We start from the raw sequence: 11,785 nt of genomic DNA on the forward strand, positions 1-11,785 counted from the left end.
ACTCTGATATCATTTTATTTTATTATTTTATTTTTTAAAATTTAAATATTATTTTGATTTTAAAATGGAAACTCTAATTTTGAAAATTAGAAAAAAAAAAGAAAAATCGAAACCTTGGATTTGGGGATGATCTTGACAGCAACATGGCGACCCTTGAGGCTTCCCTTCTTCGCCTTAGCTCTGCAAGTGAACCCAAAATGGCCGCGCCCTACTTCTTCCCCAATCTCATAATGCGCCACAAATTGCTTCGAATATCCAAACTCCCTATTCACCTCAACGACCTCGCTGTCGCCGTTGCCTTCTTCAGGAATCGGGGCCTGATTCGGCTTAGCAGAGCCATGGCGTCGTGCGAGAAGTTCCTTGATGTGTTTCGCCGGCGAAGGCGGCGGGAACGGCCTGGACCGGCGTTTGGCACCGCCGGATGGCGAGTTCTTGAACACGCTAGACAGAGGACTCGGAGTGAAGAACGGAAAATTGGAAGGGGAGTTTCTGGTGTGTGAATCGGCGTTGTCCTCGCATTTCGCCTTAGGGTTTGCGGTCACCTTCGAATGGCAAATTCCCATGGATTTGGAACCCTAGGAGCACAATCGAAAGGGGATAATCAATCACTGAGATGAAGGAGCTTCTTCCATGGGAGAGAGACCTCGAAGGTACCGTTTCTTTGAACTTCTCTAATAATGGCAATGGCAAAGGAGAAATCAATGGCGAAATTAGAAGAAGAAGAGAGAGTTAGTGAGGATCGTAAACGTATTGTTTTCCTTAATGGTTTATTCTGCAATGTTTGTGATAGGTAATCCCAACAAGAATCACTACAAGACGAACATCATGGGAGCAGAAATCAAGGCAAAGAACAAGCAAAGAGGGAAACCAGAACACGTTAATGAGGCCCAGGTGAGACAGAACACAATACAAAATTCTATATTTCATTGCAACTTACAAGTTTAATACTCAAATTTCTGATGATTGTGTGGCCCTATGCTTTATAAATTACTATACTTTGGACCCACCAATGCTTATCTGCTTTGCTTTGTTTAAAACGTCCAATATAGTACCTATGGTAAACCGTAAAATACACCTTAGAGTCCGCATTCTCAGATTTTGCCCTCTTCTTCCTTTCTTGCTCTGATTGTCACCACGTCCACCCTTCTTTTACAGCCACCATCGAACCCCTCGCTCTTGATTCTAAAACCTCTATCTTGAGTCTCTATAGCCCATAACCCATGGTTGTTTCTCCGATTCTACTCTCTATAGACCTCTTTTTGAATTTTTCAGTTCCAAGTTTCACATTGGTTCAAATCCAATGCTCAACTTGCGGGAGGTGTTAAAGATATTTAGAATTCCATTACGGTTTACTATAGATACCATATTTGATCTTTTATTAAAGACAAATATCTAGATATTTATCTTCCATTACCGTTTACCATAAGTACCATATTTGACATTCTATTGTAGACCAATATCTTGTATCCATTTATACCTTTATAATTTATTTGATGATTATAAATAGAGAATTTCACCACCATTTAGGTGGGATGATTTTAGCAAATATTCCCAGTTTCAAGATTTAGAGTCTATTTAAAATGACCTTATGCTCATAAAGTCATTTTCAACGTGTCCTTAGATCTAAAAACAACATAGTTTGGACCATATTTACATCATAATCTAATCATCGAAGTTTAGGAGTTGAATTTGCAACGAGTTTAAACCTAGTTTTAAAAATGTTGGAGCCTAAAGTAGGATATAATCTAATCATATACCATTCAACTATATGAAATAAAAAGGTGGGAAAGTGAGGAAAATGGTTACCAATGTTAGGCAACACATATTATCTCCACTTTCTCTTCTTTTTGTAAGCTTTATATGTGGTGACAAACGAGTTATATTTTATTTTGGTAACAAAGAATGGAAGAATAATGGAAGTGGGGTTGAGGTTTGGCTTGGATCCTTCTATTCCAGGCTGTCTTTGTTGGGTTATCACAAACACCAAGAAAGATAGAATATATATATATATATATATCTATATAAGTTCAATTTCTTGCTTGAGCTTTGCAACAAGATATATATAGTTTATTGAATGACCTTTTGTTTGTATATGAGCTTTTCAGACCTGCTGCCTCCTTTCTCTTTTTCTTTTGTGATTTCAAAAGCTCTTGTTCTTATGTCTTTGGTGGATTTGAATGTGAATGAGGTTCGTGAAATTGTTTGAATTTGTCGATATCATTGTATCGTAGTTTTACCTAAATAATTTTAATTCAACTCATCAAACAATACCATGTTAGAGATTATGAGACTTTAGAAGCGTAGATTGAAAGTTGAAGCATCACTTTTTAGATTCCGTTTGATGACCATTTATGTGAGATTCCACATCGGTTAGAGAGGGGAATGAAACATTCTTTAGAAGGGGTGTGAAAACTTCTTCCTAGCAGACGCGTTTTAAAAACCTTGAGGGGAATCCCAAAAGAGAAAGTCTAAAAAGGACAATATCTGCTAGCGGTGAGCTTGGCTGTTACAAATGGTATCATAGCCAGACACTGGGCCACGAAGGGGGTGGATTGTGAGACCTCACCTCGGTTGGAGGGGGAAACAAAACATTCTTTATAAGGGTGTGGAAACATGTCCCTAGCAGACGTGTTTTAAAAACCTTGAGAGGAAGTCCAAAAGGGAAAGTCTAAAGAGAACAATATCTACTTGCGGCGGGTATGGGCCGTTACAAAATGGTATCAGAACTAGACACTAGGCAGTATGTGAGCGAGGACACTGGGCCCCAAAGGGGGTGGATTGTGAGATCTCACATTGGTCGGAGAGGAAGACCAAACATTTTTTTCTTTTGGTTGTTATCAACCCTCTTTACCCTAATTTTTTAAAACTAAGAACTGTAGGGTGGATTTTGCTTCAAATTTTTAATAATTGTGGTCATTGCTGAAACATCATTTTTCTCATTGTCAGAAAAGGGAGAAAAATGTAGAATTCTTTGGTTTTGCATCCAACTACCACATGGATGGTATAGACTTTGCTTTTTTAGACAAAGAGTGGATAACCTACCAATTTTGATCAAGATCTTCCCTCTCTTCTTCTTCACCACGTACTAGAACAACCAATCCAAGCCTAACTTGACGAGTCAAGTAAAAGAAGAGGTATATGAGAGATCACATTCAAATGATAGCGACCCTTGGAATAAGATGACTAAGAAATACTTAAAAAAATGAAAATTACTAGCTATAGTAATAAAATACACTTTTATTTTCGATGACTCAATGATAGGAACTTCATGGTTATTAGAGCAATTTTATGTCAAGTGACCTCTTAGGAATGTACGTAGGATACATGCGAGTGATGACAAAATTTGCTGAAAGAATTTGTGTTGGTACGTGGGGATAGTCTTCACTTTTAGAAGTGAGTAGTAAGTAATGTTGGGGTCATTCGTGCTAAATCCATACTCTGAATTCTTATTCAAATTATGGGTATGGACCATTACAATTGTCATGAATTTAAATCTTATATTACACCATAATTTAAATTTTGATTTTGGTAAGTTTCTTATACAAAAGTTCTATCGTTGGGAAATTTTATGTCATGTTCAAACAAAATCTAATCGATAGATGTGAATTATTTTTATTAATTTGAAATTGGATTGAAATTTTTTAAGTATATTATAACTAATGGAGATGTCAAAACATACTTTAATATTTTGTGTATACATTTATATCCTAAGTTTGCATTTAATACTATTTTGGTCTTTTCATCTAACACTTCATTATTAAGTATCTTATAAGATCTCAGGTGACAACGTTCTTTTTTATAATTAAATTAAATATTTTTTATATTTTAAAATAGAAATATATTCTATAATTTCTAAATTAATTAATTAATTTTTTATTTTTACTTTTTCTTTTATTTAATTTATCTTTCATTCTTTTCCCTTTTCCCATCTTCTCCATCCTCTCATCAATGGTCATCTTGACTAAGGGAAAAAGTGAGAAAAAAAGGGAAGAGAGGGAAAATAATAATAATAATAATAATAATATATATATATATATATAAATAAAAATGAGGGAGGAATCTTCCACCAGGCTCTATTTTTAATGCCAATTTACTTTATTTATTTATTTAAAAAGGAAAACTTATTTCAAATTTAACATAATTTGGTTTAGATAAAGTCCTTTTAAAATTCTAATCAATTAGGTTTTTGTGTATAATGTTTTGGGGTTTGGAAATTACTTTAAAGACCATTTTTATTAAATTTTTTAACCAATTATATATTTTAGCAATATATTTTTTAATATATATATATATATATATATAAAAGCACCGGAAAGTATAAGAAAATGAAAAGAAAAGATATTTTTTAAATATAAGTCAAGCTTATTGACTCACAACTAGTTCTTTTCTTATGAACATCTTCTACATAAACAGACCACCACCTTTTGATCGAGATGCTACCGTTCCTCCCATCAATCATCGAGTTAGACTAGTAGCAGTCGCCGGTGGATACACACTCTTTCATGATCTCTCTCTTACCCCTCACCCTCACTCTTTCATGTTGAGAGGGGTGTCATCTGTTAGTACTGTACACTGTGTGAAGTTGTTATCTAGGGTTTTAGAATTGAGCTATTTTCTTGTTTTTTTTTTTTCTCGGTAAGAAACCATTGATTCTGAATCAACACTTGAATTGAATACAAATCTATTTAAGTTGAAGTTTTCGCTTTAAGGTAAGTAGCTCACTTAATCGACAACAACCTAAAGGTCAGTTAGAAATATGTCAAATATTTTAGTTTGATTAATGCGAGATTTCATACCTCTCTATTCATGAGACGCTGTCATGCATACCACATCATTCTAGTAATTATTCATCAATTGGGATAAAGTCCTTTAAGACTCTCAATAATGCGCCACTAGGTAATTGCTACAACTCAAAATACGAGTTAACTATAATTTAGACTCTGTTCCACATTGGCAATGTTGCCTGATCTTGTTGTATTTCTTTATATCTGGCTCTATTTAGTCGATTCAAATCTTCGATTTCTTCTGTTTGGTTCGTTTATAGTTAAATCAATCTATTTACGAGGAGGAATGACATAACAAAATTCATCCATTTAAGGAAATAATCCTAAAATGCATAAAAATTTAGACATGTGTATTTAAATAATTCTTTTCAATTATGTCTTTTTTTTTATTTGCTCCTAAACTTTTAAAATATCTATTTTAGCCCCTAAAGTCTTTCAAAATAATGGCGAAGGCCCATGAACATTTTGGGAAAGCTTATATACAAATAGATGAACCTAAGGCCCATGAACATTTTGGGCCCAAATAAATTTATTTCATCTCCCCAAATTTTTAGATAATTTTTATTTGCACCCTAAAGTTAGAGATATATGCAAATTCAGCTCGAGAAATTTTTTGAATCAACTCGAAATTTTGGATTGATTATGTTGGTGACTCGAGTAATTCAAATAAAGTTTACAACCCAATCCAAACCTATAATTTCGGGTTCGGTTGAGTTGGGTTGTTAGGTAATTCTTTTTTTTTTTTTTAATTAAAACTAGTACTGTCTTTGATATCAAACATTATCAATCACGAGTCATCACTAACATCAGTTACAAATGTCAAAAGTTGAATTGAGTTAGATTCTTTTTTTCAATTTGAATTGGATTAAATTTTTAGGTAGACAAGATTGATCGGGTTATTGAGTAATACGAACACCTCTAATTAAGTCTTGAATTAAAAAATTTTGAAAAAATCATTTCAAAGGGAGTCGTCCTAGTACTGTCTTTGAATGACTGTGAAACACACGTGTCACAACCATAAGTTGCTTAAGCTTCAGGGTTCATATGCGGTGGAAAAACTCATTTCAAAGGAAGTCGTACGAGACACTCGTTCTCACTATGAAACACACATGTGCCACAACATAAGTCGCTTAAGCTTCTGGGTCTCTATATTTTAAGGCATTTTCAAAATATTAAAAAGATATTAATTCAAGAGGGTATTATTAAAGATGAAAGAATTAAGGAAAAAAAAAGGGATAAATATAATAAAATGGGATTGGGAAATAAATGAAATGACCAGAAAAAGAAAGAGATAGGGTAGGGTGCAGGGCGCAGGCGGCGGGCGGCGGCGGCAGCGGCGGCGGCCGCATGATTACAAATGACTGCTACTGTGGGCCTTATTAAACCCATATATATATATATTTTTAAAATTTATTATACACTTTTTTTTTTTAATTCTAAATTAAATACATATCACTTTCAAATTTTAGTTTATTTTTTATTTTTTATTATTTATTTTTTTTATTTAAGAACTTAACTAATCTGAATTATTTAACTGAACCCGGACCCGGATCAAGAAGAGGTGTTTTTTTATTGGGTTGGGTTAAGTAAGTTAGTGACCCGAACAACTTCAAAAAGTTTATAGCCAAACTCAATCTAGCTCAATCTATTGTTGATGTGTTTTTTTTCGTTGTTCATTTTGACTGAAAACTTATTTAAAAAAAAAATATTTTAATTTTTTTTTATATTTTTTAAAATAAAATAAAAGAAGGGATTCTAATCCTATATTTTTATAATATTTATAAAACTGTAATTTCTAAACTAATTTTAAAAAATCAATAAGCTTCGTATTTATAAATTTGTATTTAATAAATCGATTAAATTTTATTTAAAATAAAAAAAAGCGTATCAAATATAAAATTGAAATATTTCAAACATTTCATAAAGGTAAAGATTGGGATGAGTTAGATTTTTTTTTTTTTCCAATTCAGGTTTGCTTGAATTTTTTAATAATAAAAAATTTGGTTCGGTTTGTGGGTTGACATTTCTTTTTATCGTACTAAAAATATGGTTAGAACCCAACTCACAAACCCTACCTAAAAAAAATAATTATTTAATATTTGTAACTGATGTTAATGATGTGTTGTGACTGGTAAAGGTTCAATATTTGAATTTTGGTTATTAATATAACAGGTATTATGAATAAGTAGGATTTTTTTAAAAATAGAGCAATCCAACCGGTAAATATAGGGTTAGATTGAGTTGTGAACTCTATTCAATTTGCTTAGATCATCGACCCAACTAACCCGAAATTTCAGGTTGGTCCAAGTTTTTTTTTTAAAATTAATCCAACCGTGTACCCATGGACCGTCTTAATTAAATGAGTAAAAGTTGAAGAATAGAATTGTAATGGTATAGCTTAGTGGCATTAAAAGGTGAGGATATGCACATCTTCAAACTAGATTGTGTATCAAATGGGATTAGATTTTATTGGCTCCTTTACATCTCATCTCATGTCATTCCACACTTCCAAATACCTCGAGTTTAGTGCGAAATCCCACGTTAGTTGGAGAGGAGAACAAAGTATTTCTTATAAAAGTGTAGAAATTTCTTCTTAGTAAATGCATTATAAAACAGTGAGGCTGACAGTGATACGTAACGGGCCAAAACGAACCTTTGCTAGTGATGGACTTGAGATGTTACGTTTAGAATTCAACATCTAATCCTTAAATAATCTAGCTTTTCTTCGTGATAAAGATATGCCACTTCTTTTATTTGAGTTGCTTGTAAGAGCGGAAATTGTCTTCACAAACCCACATAAGTTATTTGAGCGTGTTTTGTTTTGAATTAGGTTCTTGTTAAGAAATTCTCCTAGGAGGTCACTCGGTTAGTGGGCACATAACTTCATCTTATAGGTAATGCGATGGGAAGCATATATCAAACATTCACAAGTCACTATACATCACTAACATCAGATACAAAAGTCAATTGTTCGTAATCTTAAAACGGATAGGATTGAGTTGGGTTGTAACTTTATTTTCAAACTGATCACGTTCAACCAACAATAACAAATATCAACCGAAAAAAAATATGACCCAACTCAATCTCTTATAATTTGGGTTGGATAATCCGAGCGGAATCCTATAAACATCCGGCGATGGCATGATGTTAAGTGACTTCCTAAATGCACTGTCACTAAAAAGAATGGCCATATGGCTATTGAAACTAGAAAAAGGGCACCTAAGAGCCCTAAGAATGTTTCTTAAGAACCAACCAATGATGTAAGGCCACGTGTGGTGCATATTCTTTGTAAATTAAATAATTAAAAACAATATACATTAAATTTTAAAAAATGGGTTAATCACTTTTGCCACAATCATAACCATAAACCCCATCAACTTTTTAATTAATTAATTAATTTATTTATTCTCAAGAAAAATAAATAAAGAGAAGCACTTTGACATTTTTATTAACAAAAATAAAGTACTCTTGTCTTGCACTTTCACTATTTTATAATTATAATAATTATTATTTGGAAATTCAAACTTTTATAATAATTTCCTAAGTTGGAAAATTGTTGTTTTTTTTAATTAAAAAGAAAATAAAATAATGCATTTAGTACGAATATCATAAGTTGGGTTAGGTTAGATTAGGAGTTTACAGAAGTATCATAGTTTTTTTTAGAATAAAATTTTCATCAATGTCTCAACATTATTGTAAGGTCCCATATTGGTTAGAGAGCGAAACGAAACATTTCTTATAAGGGTGTGGAAACCTCTCATAGTAAACACATTTTACAATTGTGAGACTGACGGTGATACGTAACAGACTAAAACAGACAATATTTGTTAGTGGTGGGCTTTAGGCTGTTAAAAATGGTACCAGGGTGTGGAAACCTTTTCTAGTAAACACATTTTACAATCGTGAGACTGATGGTGATACGTAACAGATTAAAACAAACAATATTTGTTAGTAGTGGGCTTTAGGCCATTAAAAATGGTATCAGGGTGTGGAAACCTCTCCTAGTAAACACATTTTACAATCGTGAGACTGACAGTGATACGTAATAAATTAAAACAAACAATATTTGTTAGTGGTGGGCTTTAGGCCATTAAAAATGGTATCAGGGTGTGGAAACCTCTCATAGTAAACACATTTTACAATCGTGAGACTAACAGTGATACGTAACAGATTAAAACAAACAATATTTGTTAGTGGTGGGTTTTAGGCTATTAAAAATGGTATCAGAGCCAGACACCTGCCAGCGAGGACGCTGGCCCTAAAAGGGGTAAATTGTGAGTGTCCCACATTTTACGCTGAGCTCCAAAGTGAGTGGGTTATGAGCTCGCTGGCCCTAAAAGGGGTAAATTGTGAGTGTCCCACATTTTATGCTGAGCTCCAAAGTGAGTGGGTTATGAGTGTTAGACGAACACGACTCTCCACAATGGTATGATATTATCCACTTTGAGCATAAGCTCTCATGACTTTGCTTTGGGCCTCACCAAAATGTCTCACTCCAATGGAGAGAGTATTCTTTATTTATAAACCCATGATCATTCCCTAAATTAGCCGATGTGGGACTTTTATCATCCAGTGAGGTCCAACGTCCCTTTAAAAAAAAAAAAAAAAAAAATGGATTTTTAAAATTATCAATAATTCGAGTTAGATTCAATTTAACTAATATTATAAAATTATAATTTATTATTTTTTTAATAACCCAAATGATGAGACATTATTATTTAGAATTTAGGATAAAAGGTCATAATGAGAGGAGATATTGGAATATATAAAAGAAAATTAAAATAAATAAATGAATAAAAAAATAATAAATTCCGTACACTCGCGTGCTCCCCAATGGAGTCTTTTTCAATCTTCTTTATTTTAATAACATTAATAATTAATATTAAATTTAGACTTTTTTTTTTATTAAAAAAAATAAATAAAAATCTCTTATTTATTTAATGATTAGGTTCTACTTTCGTAATTCAAATTTAATGAAAATTAAAATTAACCCACTCAATTACTATAAAAAAAAATATAATTTTTATTATCTTTAGATTAAATAAATGTTTTTAAATAAAATAAAATCTAATTAATAAAAATATCTTTTAAGCTATTTAAAAAATATCCATAAATATAAAATCTAATTGATACCTTGAATTTTTTTTTATTTTAAATTAAATAGTTGATAAATAATATATAAATAAGACGACCATTTTTAAAAGTTGTTAATACACAATTTAAAAAAATTTATGAGTATTTTTTAAATATAATAATAATGATGAGTGTATTTTTTATTCTTTTAAAAATTAAAAATTCAAGATATTAATATATTATGAAAAACGTTTATTTATAATAATAAATTTATTTCAATTATTCTAAGACACCTATTTGAATTAATTAAGAATAGTATACACTTTCATAAAATAGATTAAATTAAATTATAGTTTAATGAATATTACAATAAAACAATAATTATTAACATACTTAATTAGCTTAATAATTTATCTAAAGCCAAATAAATAAATAAATAAATATATATATATATATACATTTAATAGTTGAAATATATATATACATTTAATATTTCAACTTATTATTTTTATTTATTTATTAAGAGAGAATATGAAAAAGCTTTAATTTACTTTCTCCATCAAAAGAACAAAAGAAATAGAGAGAGCACAAAAAATAAAGGACAAAAACATTACAACAAAATCTTTTTGTTTTTAGGTTAGAGAAAATGACAGATTTGCAAAGCTTCAAAGTCCGAGCAAGATGTAATAAACCAAAGTTATCGGTAGAGCAATCAGCATCCCGAATATGACTCTGCAAGAAAAAAAAACCCGAGAAGAAAGCGTCAAAGATAATGAATCAAGTATCGGGATGATGAGTATCGAGATTGAGAACAAACCCAGTGCTCAAAATGTCGGGATGGACGTTGTATTCGTTGGCAAACACAAAAGGGACAATCCCTTGAGGCAGGGCAGCCTACGTGTGAAACAAACGTTAATTACATCAAATTCTTGGAATTCAATGGTTTGATAAGGACATCGTCGCGTTTCTTCACCTGAACTATGGCAATGTGCAAGAGAACTCCTCGGAGCCCAACAGCTACGGAGGCAGCCACCATCACGGCCGGACCAGTGATGAACCGAACCGCCATGGCGAAGGAAGCAACCGTGTTTCCACAAGCAATGATCTTAGGCTGCAAGGCCATGAACAACCCTACACAATACCAATTATATGTAACCATTCACAATTAACATGAACAACCCTACACGTTACTGTTCGAGTGGAAGAGAATCGATACCAAGGCTAAACATTGCCATCCCGAGCCCGGCATCGGATAAAATGGCGATCGATCGAGCAACAATGGCTGGCATCACAATGTTCCACCTACAAAACGGTATATTTAGTTCGATACAAAGTTCGAGTCGTAATTCCCAAAATGAGGGTTTTTTTTCGTACTTGAATGAGATCAAAGACCAAGCTAGGCCGATCAAGCTAGAATACGTATTTGGATTTCTGATCAATTTCCTCCAAACCATGATCAGAATCAACCTTGTCATCACACTCGCCGGTGGCATAATGGTCGGCTTGGACTCCGCTATGTCGTCGCCAGTTTTCGGGTGAAGTTCAGCGGTGGAGCTCGACCCGAGCTTGGATAGAACAGGACCGCCGCCGTCAAATGCTCCGCCGTTCACGGCGGATTTGTTCCCAAAGCTAAACTCATCCAAATCTAACCAAAATTTCAGTACAAACAGATCTTAATATTCAAAGTTCAATAAAGTCATTCGTTTTGATAAAATCCGACAAATTTGAAAAACAAAAAACAAGAACATTAATTNATAAAATCCGACAAATTTGAAAAACAAAAAACAAGAACATTAATTTCCTTTACTGACCCACTTGAAAAAAGTACAAAATCCAACAAAAAAACAAAACCAAATCTTTACTTTTTAACGTTGTACCTTTCTGGTTCATTCCGCCGGCGCCGTCGTACTCCCCGTGCCGGAAAACAT

At 32.6% G+C, this 11,785-nt stretch overlaps 2 protein-coding genes across 2 annotated transcripts in view; both read right to left on the bottom strand.

The window, feature by feature from the left end:
* LOC111803057 (CDPK-related kinase 1-like) overlaps window positions 1-1,330 on the bottom strand; it is a 6,580-nt gene extending 5,250 nt beyond the window's left edge. The window contains exon 1 of the mRNA XM_023687316.1: window positions 114-1,330. Within this exon, the coding sequence (XP_023543084.1) occupies window positions 114-563 (450 nt within the window). The 5' untranslated portion in view covers window positions 564-1,330. The remainder of the gene's footprint in view (window positions 1-113) is intronic.
* Window positions 1,331-10,354: 9,024 nt separating this feature from the next.
* On the bottom strand, window positions 10,355-11,785 carry LOC111804420 (probable auxin efflux carrier component 1d; the record flags this gene model as incomplete). The annotated part of the gene is given in 6 exon segments (XM_023689221.1): window positions 10,355-10,589; window positions 10,675-10,751; window positions 10,831-10,988; window positions 11,074-11,159; window positions 11,232-11,502; window positions 11,735-11,785. Coding segments are annotated over 6 exon segments (710 nt in total), but the record flags the coding sequence as incomplete, so codon positions are not given.

This window comes from Cucurbita pepo, chromosome LG10, assembly GCF_002806865.2.
Source record: "Cucurbita pepo subsp. pepo cultivar mu-cu-16 chromosome LG10, ASM280686v2, whole genome shotgun sequence".
Lineage (NCBI taxonomy): Eukaryota > Viridiplantae > Streptophyta > Magnoliopsida > Cucurbitales > Cucurbitaceae > Cucurbita > Cucurbita pepo.